At 34.0% G+C, this 26,092-nt stretch overlaps 2 protein-coding genes across 3 annotated transcripts in view; both read left to right on the top strand.

Moving 5' to 3' along the window:
* The window catches only part of LOC134247316 (dedicator of cytokinesis protein 3-like), a 53,231-nt gene extending 45,025 nt beyond the window's left edge, over nucleotides 1-8,206 (top strand). Inside the window, exons 43-53 of the mRNA XM_062729683.1 lie at nucleotides 107-248; nucleotides 547-716; nucleotides 925-1,191; nucleotides 1,385-1,648; nucleotides 1,965-2,059; nucleotides 2,674-2,758; nucleotides 4,036-4,200; nucleotides 5,876-5,933; nucleotides 6,713-6,772; nucleotides 6,881-6,942; nucleotides 7,171-8,206. Of these exons, the coding sequence (XP_062585667.1) occupies nucleotides 107-248; nucleotides 547-716; nucleotides 925-1,191; nucleotides 1,385-1,648; nucleotides 1,965-2,059; nucleotides 2,674-2,758; nucleotides 4,036-4,200; nucleotides 5,876-5,933; nucleotides 6,713-6,772; nucleotides 6,881-6,942; nucleotides 7,171-7,407 (1,605 nt within the window). The 3' untranslated portion in view covers nucleotides 7,408-8,206. The remainder of the gene's footprint in view (nucleotides 1-106; nucleotides 249-546; nucleotides 717-924; nucleotides 1,192-1,384; nucleotides 1,649-1,964; nucleotides 2,060-2,673; nucleotides 2,759-4,035; nucleotides 4,201-5,875; nucleotides 5,934-6,712; nucleotides 6,773-6,880; nucleotides 6,943-7,170) is intronic.
* A 2,196-nt stretch (nucleotides 8,207-10,402) lies between these two features.
* The window catches only part of LOC134247305 (protein MCM10 homolog), a 29,946-nt gene continuing 14,256 nt past the window's right edge, over nucleotides 10,403-26,092 (top strand). Inside the window, exons 1-18 of one of the 2 annotated variants that reach the window (XM_062729669.1) lie at nucleotides 10,403-10,471; nucleotides 12,452-12,509; nucleotides 14,184-14,357; nucleotides 14,613-14,864; nucleotides 15,350-15,757; nucleotides 15,863-15,997; nucleotides 16,201-16,335; nucleotides 16,514-16,619; nucleotides 17,099-17,261; nucleotides 17,558-17,716; nucleotides 18,036-18,163; nucleotides 18,651-18,731; nucleotides 19,688-19,780; nucleotides 20,137-20,289; nucleotides 21,602-21,684; nucleotides 21,994-22,235; nucleotides 25,659-25,785; nucleotides 25,913-26,052. In XM_062729669.1, the coding sequence (XP_062585653.1) occupies nucleotides 12,503-12,509; nucleotides 14,184-14,357; nucleotides 14,613-14,864; nucleotides 15,350-15,757; nucleotides 15,863-15,997; nucleotides 16,201-16,335; nucleotides 16,514-16,619; nucleotides 17,099-17,261; nucleotides 17,558-17,716; nucleotides 18,036-18,163; nucleotides 18,651-18,731; nucleotides 19,688-19,780; nucleotides 20,137-20,289; nucleotides 21,602-21,684; nucleotides 21,994-22,235; nucleotides 25,659-25,785; nucleotides 25,913-26,052 (2,586 nt within the window). In that variant the 5' untranslated portion in view covers nucleotides 10,403-10,471; nucleotides 12,452-12,502. Of the gene's footprint in view, nucleotides 10,472-10,506; nucleotides 10,528-12,451; nucleotides 12,510-14,183; nucleotides 14,358-14,612; nucleotides 14,865-15,349; nucleotides 15,758-15,862; nucleotides 15,998-16,200; nucleotides 16,336-16,513; nucleotides 16,620-17,098; nucleotides 17,262-17,557; nucleotides 17,717-18,035; nucleotides 18,164-18,650; nucleotides 18,732-19,687; nucleotides 19,781-20,136; nucleotides 20,290-21,601; nucleotides 21,685-21,993; nucleotides 22,236-25,658; nucleotides 25,786-25,912; nucleotides 26,053-26,092 lie in introns of those variants that run through there. The other variant, XM_062729670.1, reaches the window with a different exon arrangement.

Genomic DNA, 26,092 nt, shown 5'->3' with positions numbered 1-26,092 from the left:
AGAGTTTGTCTACTATGTTATACAATTAATTATGCACGGAAGTCCCAGTTTTTATGTTGGTAAGTAATGTATAAAAAACTGACTGAGAGGATTTAAATTTTTTCAGAACAAAGTGTTTATCTACAGAGGGGATGAGTGTTTGAAACTACAGGACATAATAAATCAGCTGAAACAAGAGTACCCCATGGCTACCATCCTACAGTTCACCAACACTATAGACGAGGACAAGAAGCAGGGGGAAGCTCAATGTAGGACAGTAGTTAACTCCCTTTATGTATTAAGTCTGTATTGATATCTTCTCTGTGTGGAAATTAAAAAAAATATACGTGCTCAAAAATTGAACTTACTACATTTAATCATGATACAATTAAAGGAAACAAACATATTTAAAGACATGCCTCAAAAGTTAAGTTACTAAATTTTTTTTTATTATTCAAGAGAAGGAGTAAAGAGCTAATGCTATGGCCATTTGTGCGGTGTGCGTCGTGCGGTGTGCGGTAACTTTTTAGAGTAAGACCTATATCTCGCTGACATTTTTGGTTTCAGACATACAGATTGGTAGTGTGAAGCCGCGGCCAGAAGACAAGCCAGAGTTTGTATACAACACCAATGTGGCTCCTGAGATTAAGAATTTCTACGCTGTTAATGATGTCAGTACATTCCAGTTTGACAGATCTTTCCACAGAGGAGAAAGGGATCCAAATAATGAATTTAAGGTATCATCACCTATCTTAATTCCCTTCAAAAACTGGGATTGTAAATTGACAGCATTATAAAAGACATTTTCCTTAAAATCAAGATTTGCTTTGAGATTTAACTAAAATAGCTTTCTTAGAATCATGGATTTTGGGATGTATATTTCAGAACTGAATACCTGCATTGATGTTAGTAAATTCTGATGTTCTGTTAATTTTTTTTACCCAGACCCTGTGTACAGAGAGAATGGTGATGCACACAAACTACTGTTTCCCTGGGATTTTACAGTGGTACGAAGTGATTAGAACTGAACATGTGACTCTTAGCCCCGTGTGTACTGCTAATGAGGCTGTCAAATCAGCCTGTAAAGAACTGCAGAAAGAGATTGATAAAACTAAAAAAGACTCCTCTATTGATGCTATCAAATCTCTCTCAATGAAATTAAATGGAATGATTAGTGCTTCTGTTCAAGGTGGAATTCCTAAATATCAGGAGGTAGGATCTTCAAACTTGGAATGTTTTATTTTAAAATAAAGAGGTGCAAGGTATTGTGATTGAAATAAGAATATGAATGCCATATTTGTATTTGTAAATGGCGTATCTGCCATTGCTGTTCATTCTATGAAGGTTTGCACACATGGGCATCTGTATCAATTTTCTTGCTCTATTAACTACATGTATTTTCCAGGCTTTCTTTACACCGGAGTACGAGAGACTTCACCCTGAGGAGAGGGACAGGATCCGCGAGTTGAAGGAGCTACTAAATGAGCAGGTCAAACTGCTGGATGCGGGTCTCCATCTGATGAAGACTATGGACCGGGTCCACGGGACGGGACTGTCTGACATGCTGAGGTCACTCAGCGAGATCCTGAAGGAGATCAAGGAGAGTCTGGGCATGCAGTCAGCCTCCGTACACAGGACCTCATCTCATCTCTCTATGACTTCCGTCAGGGTATGTGTCGCAATAACAAAAAATATCTCTGTTTTTTCTTGCTTTTTCAATGTTTTATTAGATTAAATACTAGTAGACAATCTCTTGGCCATTATCAAGAGCAAACTCTTTTATAAACACTTTCTCATATAAGCATGAAATGTATATTAAGAGTGTAACCTCCAAAAAATTATTGTTGATGAATTGGAAATAATTGCAAATAGACATGTTCATAAATGCATGCATTTATTTTGTTTTTATCAGTAATGAAATGGTGAAAAATCATTTTATATTGTTGTAAAATTGGCAATGTACGATATGATTTGTATTCTTACAGGAGTTTAAACCGCGACCGGACTCTGGAGTAGACAGTATGCTGGTAGAGATGAGGCCGGGAACCCCAGGAAGTGGGTCCCTCCACTCCTCTAGCAGGTTATACTATTAGTTATCCAGGTTCAATCAAGGGTGTACGGGGATTTACCCCGGGTTGTATTCCATACACCCTGAGGCCGAAGGCCGAAGGCCTCAGGGTGTATGGAATACAACCCGGGGTAAATCCCCGTACACCCTTGATTGAACCTGGATAACGAATTTATTTCTTTTGTACCCATAACAATGCTTTAGAGTGTGTCTCAACATATCGATGTGCTTTGTATTATAGAAAAACTATGCATTGTGACGTCACGTTTTATTTACACCCGGCTCAAGTCGGGTGCACGGATATTTACACCCGACTTTGTAACCAATCAAAGCTCGTGTTACAAGCTAGATAGGAAATAAAGCTCCTTATCTTTGCAAGATAGTCATTTACTCTTTAGAAACAGGACAGACTTTTCATGAATTTTGGTTCCTGTTCTTTGTAATCACAAATTAATTTATGAGAATGAATTTTCTTGCAAATAAATGATGATTTTCACTAGTAATATAGATGTTAAGGATGTTAATTAAGAAAAGTTAAAAATACTCTGCATGAATTAACCATAATTATATACCTTTACTTGTGTGTTAATGGCAGACCTAATGATGATTGTTAATTAATTTTTCAGTAATCGATCGTCAGGTTACTCGGCTGATGCAGTGTCAGGAGATCTGGTTGACCTGTCTGAACCAGAACCAGTTCCAGCACCTGAGGTTAGTTGTCAATTAAACCAGCTCTATGTTGACTTTTGGTGTAGTGCTGTAGTTTAGTCTCACTTTTTATACACCCTGTAGATTATAACATAGATATTCAAGAAAAACAACCTGATTAATAGTTGAAATAAAACTCAGTGTTTTGTGTGCATCAAAGGAACTGGCCCTCTGATGTTAAAAAAACTATAGCAGTAAAAAAAATTATGGATGCCCTTAAAGTTTCTGTAGAAATTATTTTTTCATAGATTTATTTCTGTTTTTGCAGTAGGACCAACAGCTTCATATTTACATCATTGAATGTGATAAATAGTTTGAGGAAAGTTGGAAAGAAAAAACACATTCAAAATTAATTTTTTAAAAAAGTGCAGGAAATATTTATAGATATGCACAGTTATATATATCCCATTTGAAGTTACCAAATATAGTTTTTATTATTTTTTTCATTATTTAATTGGCAGAGTGTGCTGAAAAATAAAAAGAAGAGAAATTTGTAACGACCAAGCACTCTTTTGTTAATACTATAAATCATCTATTTCAACCTGTCAATCTTTTTTTTTTTTTAAATAAATAGCAGTCTTGCATTGCCTTGAATTTCCTTTGTATATTGTACTAATCTCGCTCTATTTTTATGATGTTATAATATTTTATTAATTTATTTCTCCCTAAATCTTACTTGATAATTAGATTTTTTTGTTTAATATTGTTTTATAAATCTTGTTAACCTTAAATTCATTTGATTATGACACTATAGCTCTACCTGTTACTAGAATCATTTGTATTGTAGATAATATCACTCATTTTTGTAAAATTTATTAATCAAAATCTTTAATGTCCCATATACATTCTACGATTGATAATATAAAAGAATGAGATCTTTGAAAGAGAAGATCAATGTGAAAACAGCGAATGAACTGCCAATTTCCAGTTTATCGAAGATATAAACATGTACACAATGGACCTTAAGACGTTGAAATTCACATTGTAACATATATGTGGATGTGGGTGTTTTTATATACAGGACTAACAGAAAAATATTTAACCTTGTATATCTTTTGCTTATTCATTAGTTGTACATTTGTTAATGATATAAAGTAATTGTGGTGTAGAAAAACCCTATTAACCTGTTTACTTAACAATGCACGACTCTATGTATGACACAGTGTACCCTCTAGGTCCCCTATCCTTAACACAGTGTATGCCTGAGTAGCATGCTTAGCTAGTTTGTGTATCTATGTAGATATCCATCTCACTACCTTTTTTCATGTCTGCATGTTCAGAATTTCACACTACTTGACCTCTCACAACTCAAGGGAGTGAACTCCAACAGCAAGCCAAAGAGGCCATTGTCACTGATACATTCGTTCAGACCAGACAAGGCACATAGAGATCGCTCCAAATCCGTCTGGTATGGTTCAGGATCTACAAACAGTTTGCTTCCTGAGGTAAACTTTATTCCCTCCCTTGTACCAGAGTCAGGACTGGTTTGACGTTGTTGAATTATTTTTGGCCATTGACATAATTTATTGAGCATGTTGTGGTATAGAACTAGATGGCTATGAACTTGGATAAGAGGTTTGGCTTTTGGAAGAATGTTGCAGTTTCTACAAGTCAACTTTGACAGTGGAAGATTTGATGGTAAAAATATGCTCATATAATTGTCCTATGTTTGATGCCTCCCCTAAGCTTGAAGTATAGAGAAGCATGAGTATGAAATGGATGTATTTAGTCTTGGGCTGTAATCCTAACTGTTCAGTATATACTCTGGGTATGATCTCCTTTTCAATAGAATTATATTATATTATTCTTTACTATAAACAACCAGATGATGTAATTTTTTGCTCAAAACAGATGATTTTGCATTAATTGCCTGATTTAAGCTAGCTATCAGAAGCTACATGATATATGATAAATAAAATATACAAGGATGTTACTGCAAGAAGAAAACTAATCAAGTCATATGTAAAATAACATACATTTTGATAAGATTTAAAGAAGTACTGATCTTGAAAGTTGCACAATATTACAGATAAAGGTCACACCAAAAAGAAAAAAAACACAAAATGCTAGAAAATGCAAAAAAACTATTTAGGCCATAATAAATAAATTGCTAGATTCTCATCCGAATTTTTTTTTAAATCGAGGCGGGCGGGCAGATTTTATTTTAAATTTTTTCACTTTTGCAGATTTTTTATTGACCTGGTCAATCGGTGTAATTTTATCTAAAATACCCGAATAAAAGTCATAGTAAAGGTTCAATTATCTCTTACTTCACATCATCACCAATCTTTTTCAACCAATGACCCTTGTTTAAAATATATATACACATGTATTACAGCAATTACCATCTTTTCAGCTGTCAAAATCATGTCGACTTTTGCAGGATTTAAAACGAAAGTAGAATGGTAGATGAATACAGATCCCAATCAGAGTTAAGAGGAAGAAAAACAGAAATTAAAAAAATCGAGGCTGGGGTATAAAATTGGGGCGGGCGGGGATGAGAATCTAGGAATATTTTTATTATGGCCTTATATCTAGATGTTATAATTTAAGACAGAAAAATATAAGCGGACAGCACATTTAACTTTGAATATTGGATACAGAGACCTGTTTTCTTATGCGTGTGAAGAGGCCATGCAGTGTTGTGAAATATGGTTGTGCTTTTGTACCATCATTGTGTGTGTGTGATTAGTCTAGACCTTCCTGCTTAGTCATTATTTACTTATTTTTCAGTTTTGACCATGGTTTATGTTATATATAATCCTCCGTCTTAAACATTTCTGATTAATTTATGTTCTAGAGCTTTTATTTTTACTTTATTTGTTTTAGTTAATTTATTTAAATACATGAATGTTTATAGCCTGTTATTTTTTCAATGAGTTTGTAGTTCTGACAGAATTTGCCACATGCTTGAATGAAGTCTTTTGGCGTTAGTCTGAGCTTAATTTTGTGCTTAAGATTATGAGACTGGCAAGTCAACCACAAGTGCCAAAAAATATGAATACAGAAGTCTGGTATTGCTTTTAAAAGTGTATATATACATGTAGTACATCCTCAGTATATATTGTAATTATACCAGTTCATTTGTAGTGAAACACTTTCTTCTTTTTCTTTTCACAGAAATCAAAGTTTGGCTCAGATCCAGATATTGCACACCGTCCTTCTTATAGAAATCAAGGTAAGTCATAACAAGTTCCTACACAGACACAAAACTAAGTCATACCAAGTACACAAACATCAAGATAAGTCATTACAAGTACTTACACATACAAACAGGGTAAGTCATATCTAGTTCACAAACCTCAGGATAAGTCAAAAGAAGAACTTATATACAGAGATATCAAGGCAAGTAAAAAAAAATACACAAACATTAGGGTAAGTCATAAGAAGTACTTGTATACAGAGTTATCAAGGCAAGTCAAAAAAAAGTACTTATACAAACCTTAGGGTAAGTCATAAGAAGTACTTGTATACAGAGTTATCAAGGCAAGAAACCTTAGGGTAAGTCATAAGAAGTACTTGTATACAGAGTTATCAAGGCAAGTCAAAAAAAGTACTTATACAAACCTTAGGGTAAGTCATAAGAAGTACTTGTATACAGAGTTATCAAGGCAAGTCAAAAAAAGTACTTATACAAACCTTAGGGTAAGTCATAAGAAGTACTTACACAAATATCAAGGTCAAGCACAACAAATGCGAACTTCAAGGTAAGTAGTTACAAATACCCAGTACTTACACAAATGTCAAGTCATAACAAATTCACAAACATCAAGGGAAGTTATAAATGCAAGATATGCCTGGCATAAAGCAGATATAGGTTGATATGAATGAGGTAAAATACATTCTGATGTGTTTGCACATAAATACCAGTAATTTAATTGTTGTAACTTTAGGACATTAAATCTAATGAGATGTTCCATTTAAGTCCGTTCTTATTTAGTTTTAATTATTTTGTAGAACATGCCTTTCCAGTAATCAGTAACATCCCAGGTCTCCCAGTTAAACATCAGCTCACAGGTATGGATTTTATTTATAATGAGTATCAATACAGATGTAAGATCTGCAATGTTATGTTAAAAATAATAATACATGTACAGCTAAAATGTTTAGTTTTGTTCCCTGCAGAAGAAACCATACCCGAGAAACCAGAACCCCCTCCAAAAAAGAAACAACCTAAACCAACACAGGTAAATATCTATATGTACCTGTCTTTACCAACACAGGTGTTGTTTATATATATTTTCTATAAAAACCTGTATATCTTTAATATAAGCAATGATTGGAAGATTTTATTGTCAAGATTTGATATTTTTTAATTCTAAATTTAAGGAGTTGTCTGAAAAGTGTTCTTTTAAAGATTATATTAGATAAGAATTTTGTTTCACCATTCCATGTCTCTGTAATTGTATTTTCAGGAATTGGTCGGCTCCAGTTTTAGTGCTTCCTCAACCCCCGTCCCCCCATTACCCCCTCGTAAACCCTCCCTCATACGACAGACTAATGGACACCCTCGTGTCTCAGTGTTTGAGAATGTGGGGTCCTCCAGAAGTGAGGACGCCCCTCCTCCTATTCCTCAAAGGACCTCAGTACGTGTGCCAAAACCTATTCCTCGCTCAACTGTTACACGGCAGGACGAAAACAGCCATCTCTAGGGATACAACACACTGTCTCCTGTACTTTCCCAGTACATGAGAATCCCTTCGGAGGAGATCTCCCAGTGTCCTGCAGGGATCACAGTTATCCCTTGTGGCTGTTCGAGGACCAATGAAACAAGTGCTAATATCTGGAGTCAATTATAACTATGATTGATGTGCTATTTGTTGAATTCTGTATTTTCCTTTTTTGTCAGCATGATCGGGAATAATAAGGGTGCCTATTGTTATTGATCTGTACTGTGAAGTGATTCTTAGTGTCTGTGGGAAGCTCCGCATACTGAGATTCCTGTAAATGTGAAGTGATTCTTGGTTTCCTGGGTAGCTCCACTGCCAGTAACTTGTTATAGGTGGTCTCCCTTGGCATAAGGCTGTGATATCTAGACACAATACCTGTGTTTAATACATCATTTCATTTTCTTTAAATTAATTTTTGTAGGACAGCTATTTCAGGATCATGTTTTATTTTACATGTCACCCGACATCAGAGAATGATATTTTGTTGTTTCTATGTTAATTTTTTTTTCAAGAATTTTATTTTTATTAATGTATCAGGATGAATAAATTTGTTTCATTTGTAACTTTTACATTTCACATTACTCAGAACGTTTGTATATCAAAGGGTACAATCCTTTCAGAAAGAAATCTCATCACAGAGCTCACGTTATGTAACATATTCTTTACATAGTCGTCTATTTCTGTAGAGAATAATTTATAACTTTCATTTTACTCTTTTTAATGTCTAGAGAATATGTCAGTATTGACATTGTTATGTGCATAATTTATGTAAATAAACGTGTACATGAATAATATAACAAGTTTGTCTTTTTTTCATAAAAGAGAAATGCATACAAGGCAGTTAGGTTTTACAGATAGACTATAGAGATTTATTTGGTAAATTGGTATTAAGTTTAAAGTATCATTAAAATCTTTGATTGATGGCAAAACTATTTAAAAGCATCAGTTTATTAAGCATGAATTTTTCTCCAATCATGTTACTTTATTTATCTTATAATGAGCTTTTAAAATCTTCTTTATTCCTGGACATCAAGCAGTCAAACTGTTGGCATGATTGTAATCGGCACTGAGTCATCCACTACCAAAATTGTGAAATTCATGGCCCCAGGGTTAGGGGTTCTAGTGCTTGAGTGGGGCAAAATAGATTAATGAAAATATTTCTTTGAAAATCTTTTTCTATGCTCCTGAGCATAAAATAAACTAACAAAATACATAGTTCAGTTGAATAAGGCTGCCTCTTCCAAAATTTTGAAAATCATGGCACCAGGGTCTGGGGTTCTGGTGTAAAGGTATTGATTATATAGTGATGCATAAATTCTTTAAAAATATTCTATGCTCCAGGGTATTAGACCAATGAACTATGTACATAGTTATGATGAGGAAGGATGCCTCTTCCAAATTGGTGAATTTCAGGGCCCCTTGATCAGGGGGTTCTGGTGTCTGAGTGGGGCTCAAATGATTATATAGTGAAAATTCATGAATTCTTTGAAAATCTTTTCCCTTGCTCCTGGATATTATGCCAATGATCTAAGTACATATTTATGATGAAGAAAGGTGTCTCTTCCAAAATGGTTTATTTCAGGGCCCCTCAGTCAGGAGTACTTGGAGGTTGGGGGGTTACATACTTTGAAAGTAAATTAATGCTTTAAATCTGCTGATATTAATTGAAATGTGTGGCACAGCTGGTTATAAAGTGGAAATGTATTTTCTTTTTGTTATTCTGATTCACACTTACAGATTGTAGGTATATAAATAACCAAAGTATGCATGCTATAAAGTGTATAGTTATAATGAGCAATGGTGCCTCTTTCAAAAATTGTGAATTTCATGGCCTCGGGTTTAAAACACAAACCAAATTCAATTGTTGGAAAGTTGTTACATGGTACTCAGGTGACCTATAAGGCCTGGTGGGCCTCTTGTTAAATAGGTCGTTAGCTCTGTTTTAAAGAAATCATTCAGGATAGTGTTATCAAACTTCATAAGCCAATACAAACTGAATTCAGCTATTCAACTGCATCAACATTTTTAACTTGACCTTTGTCCTTGACCTCACTTTTCTTAAATTAGTGTTTAACTCAATTTTAAAGAAATATTCAAAGTTATTTTAAATAAAATTCATATGCTGACACATACTGATTAGAACTACATGTATTTAACCACAACATTTTTTTCTTTGACACTTTCCTTGACCTTGACCTCACTTTTCTTACACATGTATTAGTTTTTATCTTGGTTTTAAGAAAAGTATTACAGATAAGACATTTTTTCAAACTCCATATGCTTATACATTCTAATGAGAGCTATACAAAAGCATTTTTATCCCTGACATTTCCTTTGACCTTGACCTCATTTAAAAAAATAAGCGGTTAGCTCAGTTTAAAGAAATCATCCAGGATTATAGTGTTAACAAATTTCACATGATGATACATACTGAAGTAATTAAAAGTTATTCAACTGAACTTTTTTTTACCTTGACCTTTGACGTTGACCTCACTTGTCTTAAATTATTATTTAGCACAATTTTAAAAGATACCATTCAAGATAATTTAATCAAAATTCATGTTTGGATATTACTGATGAAAGCTATTAATTAAAGTGCATCTTTTTTTTTACCTTGACCTTATGTTTCTTTAATTTGTGTTTAGCTCAGTTTTAAATAAACCCATAGATGAAAGCTATTTTTGCAAAGATAGACATAAGCCTTGAAAATTGGGCTTACTTTTTTTTGGTTTAACCCCCCTTCTTTCAATTAGCTTCTGACGTCTATGCTTTAATTGCCTTGAAGGGCTTGAGTGCTGCAAGTGTACCAAATGTAGGCCCATGTATTTAAATCTTTTTAAAAATACATTTACTTTCAGTATTTTGATTTATGAACGTTTTCCCGGAAACTAAGTTTCCTTCCGTATGAATTCGTAAGTTAGACACTTCCAATTATGGCGCCAAGAAACAAAAAGCGAAAGTAGTCTAAGTAGTCGTTGTAAAAACTGGAAAACAAGGGATTGAATGAGATCTGTAGGCTGTAAAGGAAAAAATCTGTTACTTGAAGGTATCAAAATGCAGAATTTTGATGTTCATTGAACAGAAATATCGTCGTTCGTTTGAGTTCAGTTTGTTTTACCCGTTCCGTAAAATGTGATGTATCAGATATGTACACATTTAAAGTTATGTTGATAAAATGTAGAAGCACAAAATGTAAAATGACTTATGTGTAGGACAGTGATATTTTACTGGGCATCTTTCAGAAATGTAACATCTCCGTTTAAACCACGTATTAAACAGTTAAACACTCGCTAAAACCTGAACGCCCCATGCATGTCGCCCCTTTTTTACCTTCGCCCACGTTTCTCATAAAAGCGCCCCAAATCTTAATCACGAGCGCCCCATAAAGCTATATTATACCAGCGCCCCAAATTAGCATATATATTTAACTTAAATTAACTAGTAAAGTACCAAACTGTTGTCTTTGATGCGTGTTTTATAACAATTTATTAGATCAAAAAAATATTATTCACGAGCGTCCCGAATGATATTTATCAGTAACTGTTGTTTATCACGAGTGCTTCAAGATTTACGATGTATAATAACGAACGCCCCAAGAATTGTAAACTAGCATTATATGAAGATAAATGTAAACGTACTAAACAAATGGAATTCATATTTATACGTGCATTCCCGAACCGTAATTTATTTTGATTTTTTAAATTTTTTGATTTATTCAGTGCTAATAAGGATCTTACAAAGAGGAAATACAGTGCGAATAGAATAAACCTAAACACCGATGTGTATTTCTGCAGTAACTATGTAATAATAACCAGAAAAGTTTTTAGACTAGCTGTCATATTCATTGTAGAAACATGTGGTCTTATACCTTATATCTCCTGTAAATCGGTAAATTAATCTATTCAAGATACCAAGTACCAACTTTTTTTTTAAATCGTCTACGTAGGTTGCAAGTTTTTTTTATAAGAGTTACGAAATTTATATAGAATCTGTCAGTAATAAATATATACAACAAAAATTATAAGAATACAAAAAATTATACATCATTTAACCTACCCAAAGTCATCTATCTATTTTTTTTTTTTTTTTTTACTAATTTTAATGATGTAGATTAGGTTCAAAATCGCAGTATATCCTTAGTATAGTGCACGTGCCGTGCGTTTTCGTTGCTTCTTGTGTACCTGATTATGTAACGCTACATAATATTACACACCTGTCACTAGATCAGTGGGATTTATAGTCTGTGTATACGCAGTAATCATAATTTCAGACACCCAATTCAACAAACATACACTGTAATTCTGGTCCTTCGACGACTTATACCACCTTTCCATGTGAATTATATATCGAACATGCACAGACGGATCATGCGTGTAAATTAAAATGAATACATCTAGAAATTGATAACAAAAATAAATACATAAACGCATTTTAAGCACTTATCTGCATTTCCACAAATGAAAAAAATACTGTATTTCAAAGACTTCATGACGCAGATTTGGTCAAGCAACTATCACAAATCGCCAAATTAATTCAGATCACTTCATGTAGCCGGTATTTGATAAAATATGGGGGGGGGGGGTGTTCTCCTTTTATTTGGGATTACGGTCGTGTTCTGACTTTAATACAAATGACTGTACTATTATCTTTAATTAAACGAATAAAACTTATATTTAAAAGAATATTTCACCAGATTTCTTTGAAGAACGAAAAGTAAACAAATTGATATTTAGACGAGCACCTGCATGTGTATCTGTGACCAAATTATTTTGGGGCGCTCGAAATGCTAATTTGGGGCGTTCGTGAAATACGTTTGGGGCGCTCGTTATTAATATTTGGGGCGCTCATATTTGTACTTGGGCGCCGGTAAAAAATTTTGGGGCGCTCATGCATGGGGCTTTCAGGTTTTGGGGCGATACGACAGTAACCCTAAACAGTTAAACACTCTTAAACAGCTGTAGACAGGTGTCGATCCTTTGTTGACAAAACAATACTTTAGGCTATCTATAATCCTTCTTTTTCTCAGATATTTACAGGACTGAGCTCAAGTGCTGGAGACTCTAGGCCTACTGTTACAATGTCAGGTTTGTATTTATATCTGTCAACCACTTTGATGAATAATTATAAATTGTATTTTTGTCTCGCCTGCGACGAATGTCGCGAAGCGAGACATAGCGACCATAGATTCCGTCGTCGTCGTCGTCGTCGTCGGCGTCCAACTTTTGGTTAACCCAAATGTCAAAGTTTTATAAACTGCAATAACTTTCTCAAATTTTATTCAGTCTTCTTGAAATTTGGACACAATATTCAGTATGGATAAAAATTTATATCCCAAGTATGATTTTGAAAAAAAAAATTCAAATTTTTCCGTATTTTTTCCTTAAGTTGGACTTAGTTTTTTCATGATAATTTATGGTATATATATATTCCAGCAACTATAAGTTATAGGGATATGATAATTAGTCAGTGGATACATCATGGGTAACCACAAACGTCAGTACCAGAATTAGGTCATCTTGACCTACATTTTTCTGCATGAGTGACTTTGGTTAAATTTTTGGTGGAGGTCCATATCTCAGCATCTATAACTTATAATGGCATGATGATTTGTCATTGTACAGGTTATAAGTAACCAACAACATCAGTACCAGAATTAGGTTTTTGACCTACATTTTTCTGCATGAATGACTTTGGTTAAATTGATAATGGAGGTTCATATTTCAGCAACTATAACTTATAGTGGCATGATAGTTAGTCAGTGGATACATCATGGGTAACCACAAACGCCTGTACCAGAATTAGGTCATCTTGACCTACATTTTTCAAATGAGTGACTTTGCATAAATTTATGGTGGAGGTCCATATCTCAGCAACTATAACTTATAGTGGCATGATAGATTTGTCAGTGGATACATCATGGGTAACCACAAACGCCTGTACCAGAATTAGGTCATCTTGACCTACATTTTTCCGCATGAGTGACTTTGCATAAATTTATGGTGGAGGTCCATATCTCAGCAACTATAACTTATAGTGGCATGATAATTTGTCAGTCTACACATCATGGGTAACCAACAATATCAGTACCATAATTAGTAATCTTCACCTACATTTTCTGCATGAATGACTTGATACATATACAGTGGATTTGATTTCAAAATGCAAGTTCAAATTATTGCGACTCATAACACGTTGCAATATTCGCAATAATAAAAACATCACAATAATTTGTGAATTTACAGGGTATATGTATATAACCACAGCGACAGCAGGCGAGACACAGGGTTGCGGGCAACCCTTACGTACTTTTTTTTTTACAGTTCCAAATAGGAATTAAACTGATTCGGCGGTTTTATAAATAAACATGTGAATGAGAACCTTATTTAATTTTTTTTTTTTTTTGCCAAAGCAGTCCAATGACTTGCAAAAGCTTCATCAAACTGCAGACTTTCAAAAAATCTTGTTTTAACAAGTTAATGTCATTATATGTGGGTACTCATTTTTCCAGTTCCAAATTAGCCTCCTAGTTCTGAATACCTTAGTGTTTCCCAAGCAATTGGATTTATGTTTGTGTTAAATGATCAGCTCTTAAACTAATAATTAAAAACTAAATAATTATTTGGAACTGATCAAACTTTGGAACTTGTCAAATTTTATGACTGTATTAGAAATACCTCCAACACCAAGCTAGTATACATATATATTAAAGCAAGTTGTCCTTAGCTTTAGTAAATACAAACCTTTTACTTTTGAATTAGATGATGAATGTGATTTAGATGCCCTAGTTTCACTTTTGGATGACAACAGTGATGCAACAGAAATTAAGGAGCATGAATCGAGCAGTAGTAAGTTACAGGGGGATGCCCCTGCCTCAGATAATCCCAGAGAGGAGAAGGGGAGTGGTGCCAAAACAACAGAAAATCAACAGCTAGGTCAGACTTGCAAAGATTTCTTGAAGTCTATTTGTATCTTAACATAAAATGTTAAAATGAATAAATTTAGATAAAATATTACATATCGCTCAAACTTGGAAGTGGAGTACACTTGTATTTATTTTTTGTTAATTACAGTGTAATACTTCATGAAAAAGTTCAAAGATGAATTTTGAAATGAATGGAATGTGAGTGACTGTATTCTTACTTGTTTGTACTTTAAAACAAATTTGATAAATCAATCTTTAATTTTAGAGGAGGAATGTGATATAGACACTTTAACAGCATTTCTGGAGGAGGAGGACAGTGATTTTGAGGGGGAGGAACTCGGTGAAAATAGTCCAGAGAAATTGGTTGTGGACACTGAGAGTGCCTCCACTGCAGAGTGTGGTGTACCCAAGACGGGAAGTCCTCAATCTGTAAGTGAAGTGCAAGAAGATGACTCAGGTTCACAACCTGCCAGTGATGAAGATGAGGAGGAAGAAAAAGATGACTCTGATATTCAAGGTACTCTCTACAGTATTTGTTAAAGTATGGTATATGAGTATCAGTATATATATTTACCAAGGAAAATCTTATAACATGGTTTATATCTCAATACTTTCAGCAAAGGTTGTAAAGTGACCACTCTTGGCATACAAACCAAAGGTCATTCTGTATTTAAGGGTCTAAATCCTGACTAAGGCCATTAAAAATTAATTTCTTGGTTCTCAGGCCCTCCCTCATCTCTTCTAAGGGTGCCTCATTGACCCTTTTTATTGCTAAATCAGTAAAATAAAAACAAGAAATCACCTTCCTCATCATTTTTTTGAGGTTTTTGTACAATGTAAAAAGCTGCCTCATCATGTTTTGGGGGCAATAAAAAAGTTTTTTTTAAAAAATGCCTCGAAAAAAAAATATTTTTCGAAAAAAAGTCCTGAGAACCAAGGAACTGACTTTGCATGGCCTAAACAATACAAATAATGAGGACTGTCTTGTTTTTCTTTTCACAGCTGAGCTTCTTAATATTCAAAAGAAAATGTTAGAACTACAATCTCAGTTGAAAATGAGAAAGAAAAAGTCCAAAAGTTCGAAATCCCCATCATCGGTGGTTCCCAAAGCAACAGGGGACAAAGAAGATCCTCCCTGTAGTTCTCAGCTAAAGAAACGATCCCCTAGTGAAAAACAAAAAGAGAAACTGTCTCCTCATATGTCTAAACAGAAATGTGTCACTCAAAAACATCAAACCTCAGTACAACACAGTGTAAAGAAAAGTCCAACATCTAAAGATGGAAGCAGTCATCCAAAATTAAAAGACACTTTTCCCCAGAGAAATAGTGAAATGAAGAATAAAAAAAATACTGAGAAAGTAGTGTCTCCAAAAATTAACTCAGATGTGAATGTGCCAAATAAAATGAAAGGTAGGCAAATTACCAGTAAATTATTTATTTTCTCTTTATATGATGTAGAGAGTTTCAATTCATTTATCATGTTTGTGAGTGTTTCAATATTTTCAATTAAATCAGAGCTGACTACAGATCAAGACCTGGAAAGAAATCCATTTTTTACTGAGAACACAAATGCTGACCCCGGGGATCCTAGTGGAGGGACGGCTGGTCTGTTTGGGGACAGTGACAGCGACTGGGAGGAACTGGATGGGGGTCAGGGATTTATATAAATTTTTATATCAGTTCATTATATTTTTAGATTCTCATTCTGTCCATTATTTATAAAAGAAACTGTTGAATAGAGAGTTACTTATAGAAATTTTAGGTAAATCATTTTAAATCAAAAGAAGTATTTTAGGAGCAATGTACATATTCTTGTATAATTGTTGAAGAAAAAAATCTGAAATGTACTTCAGGGGAGAAGTCAGGATTAAGTGAGTCAGGTCAAGTCATAAGAGACCTGATGAAGAGAGAGAACGGACAGAGAGTGTCCCACGCCTCCCAGGGGGATGTCCAGGAGCTCCGACAGAGGGCGCTCAAGTCAAACTCGTGTAAGGACTGCTACCAAGTATATACCAGTTCATGATATAAATCTTGATTTATTCTCTCTGTACAAGTACCAAAGATACTTAAGCTTATACATGTTGTATAATACAAAACTGTATTACACCTACATGTACAAATTAAAGATGAATATCTACTTGCATGAGTGTTTGTTTTTTTTTTCAGGGAAAAACCGTCCTTTTGCTGGACAGGAAATGGTTGATCCTCCCCGTAAGAAAGCGAGTGATGATTATAAGAGTATAACAGATTCATTCTCTGGAATCAGAATCATGTAGGGCTTGTTTTTATTTACCTTTATATGTATTTTTGTAGAAATGCAAGTATAGTTTCAGTATATTCAAGCAAAACATGTTTAAAATTTACTCAATAGGATTTTAAAAATATATATATGTAGTTCTAAGAAAAGTTTTTTTTTTTGGACAATTTACATCAATAATTTTCTACTGTTTAATTCTATTGGATGAGTCTTTATCTTAGAGAAGTTTTAAATTGATACCATGTACATGTATGTTCAGTTAAATTTTCTCTGACAATATTAAATGGCAAGGAATCCTTGGTGTTTCAACATCAAATGTATAAGATCATTTCATGAATATGAAATAAACAAATGACAAGTTTTCAATTTTAATTGATAAGGATGGGTAATGCGGACTTGACTGTTTACTTATGCTGCCATAAAACTTCCATTGTTATTATAAACAGACACCAAATACCTGTAATTTTTTTAAAGTCTCATATTTTCACTTATAGCAATCCAAAAATTTCTAGTATGGAAATGAAGTACAAAATGGCTGACAGAACTTTGATCAAACTGTCCAAGATTCATTTAAAACTGAAGAGTGCTGATCTCCAGGGTAACTGGGTGACAATAGGGGTCATAGTTCACAAGACTGAGCCTCGAACATCTGCTACGGTGAGTGTGGTGTTGTTCATAAGCATTCTCTGACTTGTATGTACTACTTAATTGTTTATAAATATAAATTATTTTCCGATTTAGAGCTACATAATGATTGATATTTAGGGAAAATTTTGTCAGAAAAAAGAAGAAATGTATCCACTGGACAAGCAAAATTGATCGAAATTGATGATTGTAAAATTATTTATCTTTAGGAAAAATATATTTGCTACAATTACTTTCAAACTTTTTTATGCAAAAAAATTTGAATGACTTTGTGGCCTGTGTTTGTTTTAATGTTTATTTTGTTTTAGGGTAAGTCGTTTTGTATCTGGCGACTGAGTGACCTTGATGATTGTGACAAGACCATCAGCTTCTTCCTGTTTGGGGAGGTATTCAAACAACACTGGAAGAATGAAGTCAAGTCAGTGGTGGGCATCCTAAATCCTCACAAGATGGACAAAGCTGATAAGGTAGTCATCACGATTCATTAATAATATACTTGATTTTTTAAACATCTTTAAAAAACATCTACTTGCAGGGTTGTCCCTAAGAATTGAAATAACAGGGAACATAAAAATAGTAGAAGGGTGTCTTGGGTTCCTCCCCTGACGGGTTTGAGGGGGAATACCAGAATATCCTGGGGATTATGTCATCACAGATAGGGAAATTCCCTGACCCCAGGTCTAAGGGACAGCCCTTACTTGATTCTGATTTACCTTGCAACATTAAAAAGTTATAAAATGCTTTTATGAGCAATTACAATGTTACCTCGCTTGATTATATGTACAGGGCCAGCAGGATATGGCTTTTACAGTGAACCATCCTAACCAGATACTGATAATGGGCTACTCCCAGGATCTGGGCAAGTGTGCTGGAGCAAGCAAAGCGGGCAAACCTTGTACTAATTTCATTAATAGGTAAATATTGGTTGTTACTGATAACGGGCTACTCTTCCAATCTGGGCAAGTGTGCTGGGGCAAGTGGGCAAAACTTGTACTGATTTATCCACAATATTTATTAGTGTTTAAGAGAGTGGCTAATTGTTATTTAGAGCTACACATGAGATATTCCAGCAGTTCTCCTTTCCTCCTTTTGCTGTACAGAAATACAAGATTTTAATGTTGTCCTTCTACAGTTCATTTCTAGCAGTTTCTGAGTAGAGAAACTTTTGAATAAGTTTGTTTTGCATAATTAATTTATACATATAAAGGGTATTTTTTTACCCAGGCACACTTGCAAACTATTTTACCCAATTTAAATTCACTTAGTCACAAAAGCATGTTAGAATATAAGAAGAGAGCTTTGCTCATTACATTTAAATCAATTTTGAAATTTGCTCACTGGCAACTAATTGAAAGGAGCAAAAATAAAATTTCTCTATATGCAATATATGCTTCCCTTTAGACAACAAGGAGAGTTCTGTGTGTACCATGTACAGTCAGCTTACAAGAAAGTCAGTGCTAAAAGGACGGAGCTACAGGGAAGGTGCGTCTATCTCTCACACAATATTAAGATAATATATTATGTCATAAAATGAGATAAAATGCATTCCCCATATGCGACAATGTTAACTTTTCTTCACAGAGTTACTCCTGTTTAATACATTTTCAATGAAAAGTTGGACAGCCCTCAAATGAAAGCTCTTCAAATTCTCTCTCATTGGTTGAGATTGCAAAGTAGCATGTTCAATTTGTTTTCCAGCAAAATCCACATGTACACAAATATCTTAATTTGTTTATTAGTCATCTGTATCATTGTGGAACATTAAGAGTTATTGCTCTTGTTTCACTTCTTGCAAAGAAAGTCATTACTAAAATAGACTTTTACAGTTTTATTATACCCCCCGCAAACAAGTTTGGGGGGGTATATAGGAATCACCTTGTCCGTCTGTCTGTCTAGCTGTCCGTCCGTCTGTCCGTCTGCCTGTGCAATCGTGTCAGGTCCATATCTTTCTTCAACTCCACACAAAGATTCTCTCTGTGTCATGACTGGGTCATTGGGGAAGTTGGTCACTTGAAGAAAAATTTCATAATTCGTTCCGGTCCATATTGTTGGATAAACTTGGTAGGTTCTCCTTTCACACAAAGATCCATGAAGCAAGGGTGTGTCACAAATATCTTAATTTGTTTGGATTTCATAATCTGTATCATGAATAAACTTGTAGATTTCACACAGATTGCTAATGGCCCAAGAGTGTGTCTTGATTGACCCAAGGTCATTTGGAGAAGTTCAAGGTCACTGGAAGAAAAAATTCAAATTCATGTTTGATAATATTTTTATTAAAAAAACTTACTTCTGAAAAACCCAGCTTTTCTTTGTCCCGTTTGGACAGTTTTATTAATTTTTAATATGTCTGGAAAATTTAATGGGAAATATTTAAGTTATTGATTTGACATTTTAATCGATGTCTTTTCCATTTAATTCTGTGATTTTTTTTTCAGTTCACAAGTTACTCCCAAAAATCGAATGTTTGGACCAAGGAATACAAAGGAATCACTTTTCTTTTATGGAGGGGAAACATTTACCAACACAAAGTAGGATTTGAATTTAATTATACTGCATGTAGATCACTTTTTTGGGGGGACACCTTATTTTGAATATTTTTCGCGATTTAGCTATTTGGTATTTATTAGCAAGACAAAATTTTTCGCAAGATTTGGTTTCTGATGTATATAAACGTTAATAATTCAAATATATGCAAGAATAAAATTTTTGCGGGCAGACAGACTTGCGATATTACGCAAAAATAAAGTTCTCTTGAATAAAAAGTGATTTATAGTAAACATTTACATGATATGATGTAAAAATGCAATATTTAACTATGCATAAAGAATTCAGATATTTGAGTAGGTTAAATTGTTGAAAGAAAACTGAATTGTTTTTAATGTAGAAGAAAGTCCACCATGAAAGACCAAGTATCTCTGAAGAATCTCCAAGCCAAGCAGCTACAGAGCAAGGGCAAGTTTACCACCCTGTCACTACATAACCTTGACCCTGAGGATATAGACAAACTGAAACAGCTCAACCAGAAGAAGAACGACTTGTAAGTTTTCATTTTGTCAGTCTAGATTGCCGGATGATGAGCATGAGAACTTTTTTAACTGAATGTTAATTAAGCTGGAGATAATGTGCCATCTTTTTTAAGCTTTAAGCTGTCTATGTTTAAACAAAATGCTATTCCTCCCACAGTTTTGGTCCATTTTGATAAATCTGATTCACAGTAGTAGACTAAATATTAGGGATGTCAAATCGGTCAATTTTTAATACTCGGTTACTCGGACATTTTTCCGATCGAGTACCCGGGTACTCGGTAAAAGTGTAAATAAATATGAACAAGTTAATTGATAACTGTAAAACATTGTAAATTCTTGTAGAAATAAAACCGATGGGAGGTTACCTGCAAATTCTTTGTAACAATTATGACCACTTTGTACCCGACAACATTTTTAAAGTTCAATTTATTTATCAGATAATTACGAGAAATAAAATCATAAATGGTTCACAGTGTTTTTGTTTAAAAAATAATTTGTTCTGTAATTGTAATTAATGTAACTCTTTCTTGCGTTTGACGTCCAAGTGATAAGTTGTCTAAGCTACATGTAAGGTATAAACTTGATCAAGTTCTCCTATAACAGAGCGGATTTATACGATCTTCGTACACTTTTTGATCCTAGATTTCATAGAATTACGATACGGTATGTTGTAGTTTGGAGCAACGATGGACATAAGATTTTTAAGGCATTTGCCTTCAACCATTTGCATTAATTGGCATGTAATCAAATGCATCCATATCAACAATCGCACGTACAATATCTTCTGTCTCTTTCCCCGAAAATTTTACGGCTTCTTGGAGAATTGACAAAATTATTTAATTCATTTAAAAATAATGGACCTTAAACGATGTTCAATGAAAACAAATAAATAATTAAAGCAAACTAAACATAAGGGTAGAAGATAGTCGAAGGTGAGAAAAGCCAGGTAGGTACATCAGGTGTTTGGTCACGATAATTACTACTGTATAAACACTGCCACAGGCGAAAACGGTCATTTGGAGTAGGAAACCCTAATTACTGTATGTACCAGTGCAACGAACATTTTAGGTTTTAAACCGATGTTTTAATGCATTAATAAACAAGCTTAGAAATATTTATAAATATACATCCGAGTAACCGAGTACCGATTTTAGTATTCGATACTCGGACGTTCAATCGAGTACCCGGTTAACCGGGTACTTGTTGACATCCCTACTAAATATACATGTACATATTTGTGATTCATGGAATTTTATTTTTCAGTCCATTTCTAGCCTGAGATAATCCCAATCTTGTTTAAGTTTTATGTGATTGGTTTTTCAGTGTAGAATTATTGTCAACACCAACAGTTGGTTCACTGAACGTTGTCAAGCACCTAGTGAAAAAAGAAAACAGGACAGAAATAGGTGAGATAGTAAACATTAAAAATAACACAAAACATGTAAGGGGTGTTAATGATAAAATGAAGCAAATATAGAAAAAGTCAATTCTAACAAGTAAATTCTTGTCTATTGTATGTGCTAGTAATAAATTTACCTTGTTTCTATGTTTGAGAGAAAGGAATTTTCTTTTTCAATTCATAATTTCCATTATACATGTACAATCAAAACAATTGTATTGGTTTCCAGATTTGAAATTAACCCAAGATTTAGTTTAAAATAATATATCAAAGACATCTTGTGAATTAAGCACTAAGTCATATTCTTTAATTCCAGAATCGTCTGAGGACAAGAGTGTAGAGATACAGTCTATCTCTCCAGCAGAGCTACTAAAACAACACAAACTGGACATGATCAGGAAAAAGAAGGCCAAACAAGCGGGGTTCCCCTCCCTAGGGAGCCAGGGCAGCCCCACCCCAAGGGCACCTCAGTTAGGGAGAGGGGGGCTAGCTGACGGTTTTATTTCCCTGGACATGACAAGTAAAAGGAAACCTATCTCTAACATGGAGCTAGCTAAGGTAATCTGATTGTCAAGAGAGAAAATGTATTGATGACAAAATTTATGCTATGTTTCACAATGATAATTAATCTTTTTATCTTAATTGACAAACCAACTTCGAAAATTCACATTGTTTAAAAATTATCCAATGAAATTTGTTTTAAGGATATTTAATATTGGAAAATTATTTGGCAGATACTTTGATACTATTTTTAAAAGTGTAAGATTCACTGCACTTAAGTCTTTTGTTACACAAATACATGTACAAGTATATGTAGTTGTAAATTTATTACACATGATAGGCATTTTAATTTTCACACCTAGGAAATTTGCATCATTTGTTTAAGCCATAATTACAGTTTATGTACACATTGTGGCTTGGGTTTGTTGTGAATTTCAAGATTCAATATATAGGTATTTTATATAATTTATATGATCAGATCTCTGTTGGTCTACATTATGAACTGAAAGACATCAACAGTATATTCAGGCTATAGAGATTTAAAATTCATGAATTAGGAAAATAGTATTCTATAGTCATGATTGTTAAGGTGGCTTCAAATGAAAACTGATAGATAAAAACATGAACATAAAATGAGTTCATTGATCTAATATGACACATGAATTCAAATGTCAATACCAGATCTAATGACAATAAATTCTATAGGGGCTTGTTTCATTCATCATCCTATTCTGAAATCGCATCTGTAAAATTCCATAACTTGCGTATAAATATGGCCAAAAATTTCAGAATTAGGATTATATATAAATCCACCCATCTCATTTACTTCTCAATCACCTCCAACTTTTTTTTGCCATTGGATATAAAATGCTGCAAAAAATATATCTGTATAATTGACTTCATGATTAACTTTCTTATCTACACGCATAACAAAATGCCCCATAATCGAAGATTCGGGTATATAGTATTTGTCCTGTCCATCCGTCCGTCCGTTTGTCTGCAAAAACTTGCTCATAACTTTTGACTGGTTTGGACTATGGCTTTCATATTTCACAGGTGTATTCCTTGTGACAATACCTTTCTTTGGGTACCACCAATTTGACCTTTTGATCTTGACCTTGGAATTTTACACACTTTAAAACAAAAATACATTCTTTGTGACAAGACCTTTCATTGGATACCAACAATACTTATCCTTTAACCTTGACCTCGGAGTTTGACCTACTTTTTAAAAACTTTAATATTGTTCATAACTTTTGAACGGTAAGGGGCTAGGGCTTTCATACTTCACAAATGTAATCCTTGTGACAAGACCTTTTATTGGATACCAACAACTTTGACCTTGGAGTTTGACATATGTTTTAAAAACTTTCACCTTGTTGCACAGTAATAGCTAGGGCTTTCATACTATACATATATAATCCTTGTGACAAGACCTTTCATTGAATACCAACAACTTTGACCCTTTGAACTTGACCTTGGAGTTTGACCTAGTTTTTAAAAACTAACCTTGGCCATAACTTTTGAACAGTAATAGGGCTAGGGTTTCATATCTTTTTACAATTGTATTTCTTGTGAAAAGGCCTTACTTTGGGTGTCAACATATTTGACCTGCATTTGAGAAAGCTTAACCTTTGCTATGTTGCCATACGGGGGTATCAGTGTTTCACAAACACATCTTGTTCATTATATACATATACAATCCGATACCAAAAATTTAGAAGAAATTTAGGGTAGTGTTTAAAAATTTGTGATATAAACAATATAGCAATCAACTCATTTAATGTTCCTAATTACTGAAAATTAAAAGAAAAAGAGAGTTTGTATGTAATAAAAACTGCTATTTTTCTAATGCGCAGTTTGGTGATTCATCTGCTCTGTTAAAATAGAAATGAATCAGGTATACCAAGAAGATTTCCATATATCTGTTATTTCTATTATTATTTCCGACAGTGTCCATGATTAAGATTAATCTCAGAAGCTGTGTTTTTTTTTTAAGTCTTAGACCTTGTATCTCACTGTTATCCAACAGAATGACATCCGTATAAGATGTAGTGTCATACCCTCCAACAATGTATCTGTGAATCATGACAGTATTCTCTCTGCCTACAAATCACCAATATGGAGGTGCTAAACTAGCACAGGAAGCAGATTAGCATGAATTATCCATTTCAGTTAAAAATTAACTGATTTAGGTCGTTATGTCGTGTTTCCACTGTCTGTTGTAAATTTAAGCTTATTAATCCCTCCCCGATCCTGTGTGTGTATTGGGTGATTATCCTTGGCAGCTCTGATTTACAGCTTGTAATGTTCACCTTAGATCTATCTCCCATCTCTCATTCAGACAAAGAGGATTAAAGAGCCTTTTTACACAGGGCTAGAGGAAGTTATGATTAGGTCACTCCGTGGAATTTTTATGAATGGAATTGTCAGTGGAGTAATGGTATTGATTGTTTTTTTATCTGATTTGTGTCTGTGGCTGCCATTATAAGCTTATCGTGTCTTTCTGGCCGTTCCCCTCTTACAGCTGATCTCTGGACCACCATTGATGGAGTGCAAGTGAAGGAAAAGGGGAGATAACTACTGTCAGAAGATTAATAATTTAATTTGCTGCTTACTAAGACAAATGTGCCTTTTGATTGACAGAATTTTCTATAATAGCAAATACTTCATAGAATCCTCTTAGCTTTCATCAAAAGACTTTGCTTAAGACATGATCAATTAGGGGTAAAGTTGCCTGGACCTTCACATAGCTGAAAAGAACTTTAGATCAACGAAATCATGGTTTGAAGTTAGTCCACCAATGTGTACATTGTTGTTAAACTTCAAAACATTTTCTGAAATTTATAAAGTTCCCAGCTTGTTTTATTTTTAGCAAACAGGGAACATTTCGTCCTTGATTAATAAATGAAGTCCCCATGTCACAAAAAATGTATGAATTCTGTGTATGTAAGAAAATGAAAACAAAAAAAAAGATTATATAGAGCTGAAATATCATGACTGTGATTAGATTTCATTTTGAACAAGTCAAGGTTATCTGAGTTAAACTATAAAATTTTGTCAGAACTTTATTATTAATATCATTTAGATCATAATTAAAAATAATATATATGGTTTTAGTTTGAAGATTTATTGAGAATATGAATTTAGAAAAGTCTACCACTTATGTCAGTGTGATTTCTACATTAAGTTTTCCTATATGAAACTGTGATGTGCACATTTGCAAATACAGTAAAACTTGTTTAGTACGAACACAGATATTGTAAATTCACAGACAAAGCGAAGTGATATTGGATCCCTAGCTATATAGATTTAATTCCTTATGCAGATATAACGAATTATGGATATAGCGAAGTAATTTCATAGGTCCCAGTGACTTCGTTATAACTGAGTTTTACTGTAGTGGTTTTATCCAAGATTAAAAATAGAGTGGATTTCTACATTAAATGCATAGATCTGTTATTATTTGCACATTTACAGATTAAGGCTGTATCTAAGATAAAGAAGAGTGGAGGGATTGAGAAGGATGACCCTAATGCACTGAAGAGGAAGAGAGAATCTCCCAAGGCCAAACAGGAGATTCAGGAGAGGGTTCTAGCTAACCTGGGTAAGCCTCAATCCTCTCTACTCACTCCAACAGTAGCTCACCTCTCCTTCTGAGTCTATTGACATTAAATCTTAATGCTAGTACCTGTGAGACTCAGTGTCATTCTGGGTTATTTATGCGTTTGCAGAAAATAAAGACAATGAAGACAAGGAACCAGAGGAACCTCCACAGAAGCGTTCCAAGCTTCTGGGGAACATTGATGAAAATTCTGAAGATTTTAAAAAGCTGATGAAGTCTAGATCAAAGCATACTGGGGCCCTGGCTGAGGTGAGTGCCATTTGAAAATTAAAGAGATCCCACATTTCCT

This window comes from Saccostrea cucullata, unplaced genomic scaffold, assembly GCF_032062105.1.
Source record: "Saccostrea cucullata isolate Sc308-1 unplaced genomic scaffold, CSIRO_AGI_Scuc_v1 ctg61, whole genome shotgun sequence".
Classification (NCBI taxonomy): Eukaryota; Metazoa; Mollusca; class Bivalvia; order Ostreida; family Ostreidae; genus Saccostrea; species Saccostrea cuccullata.
This window is presented reverse-complemented; position numbering and strand designations above follow the sequence as displayed.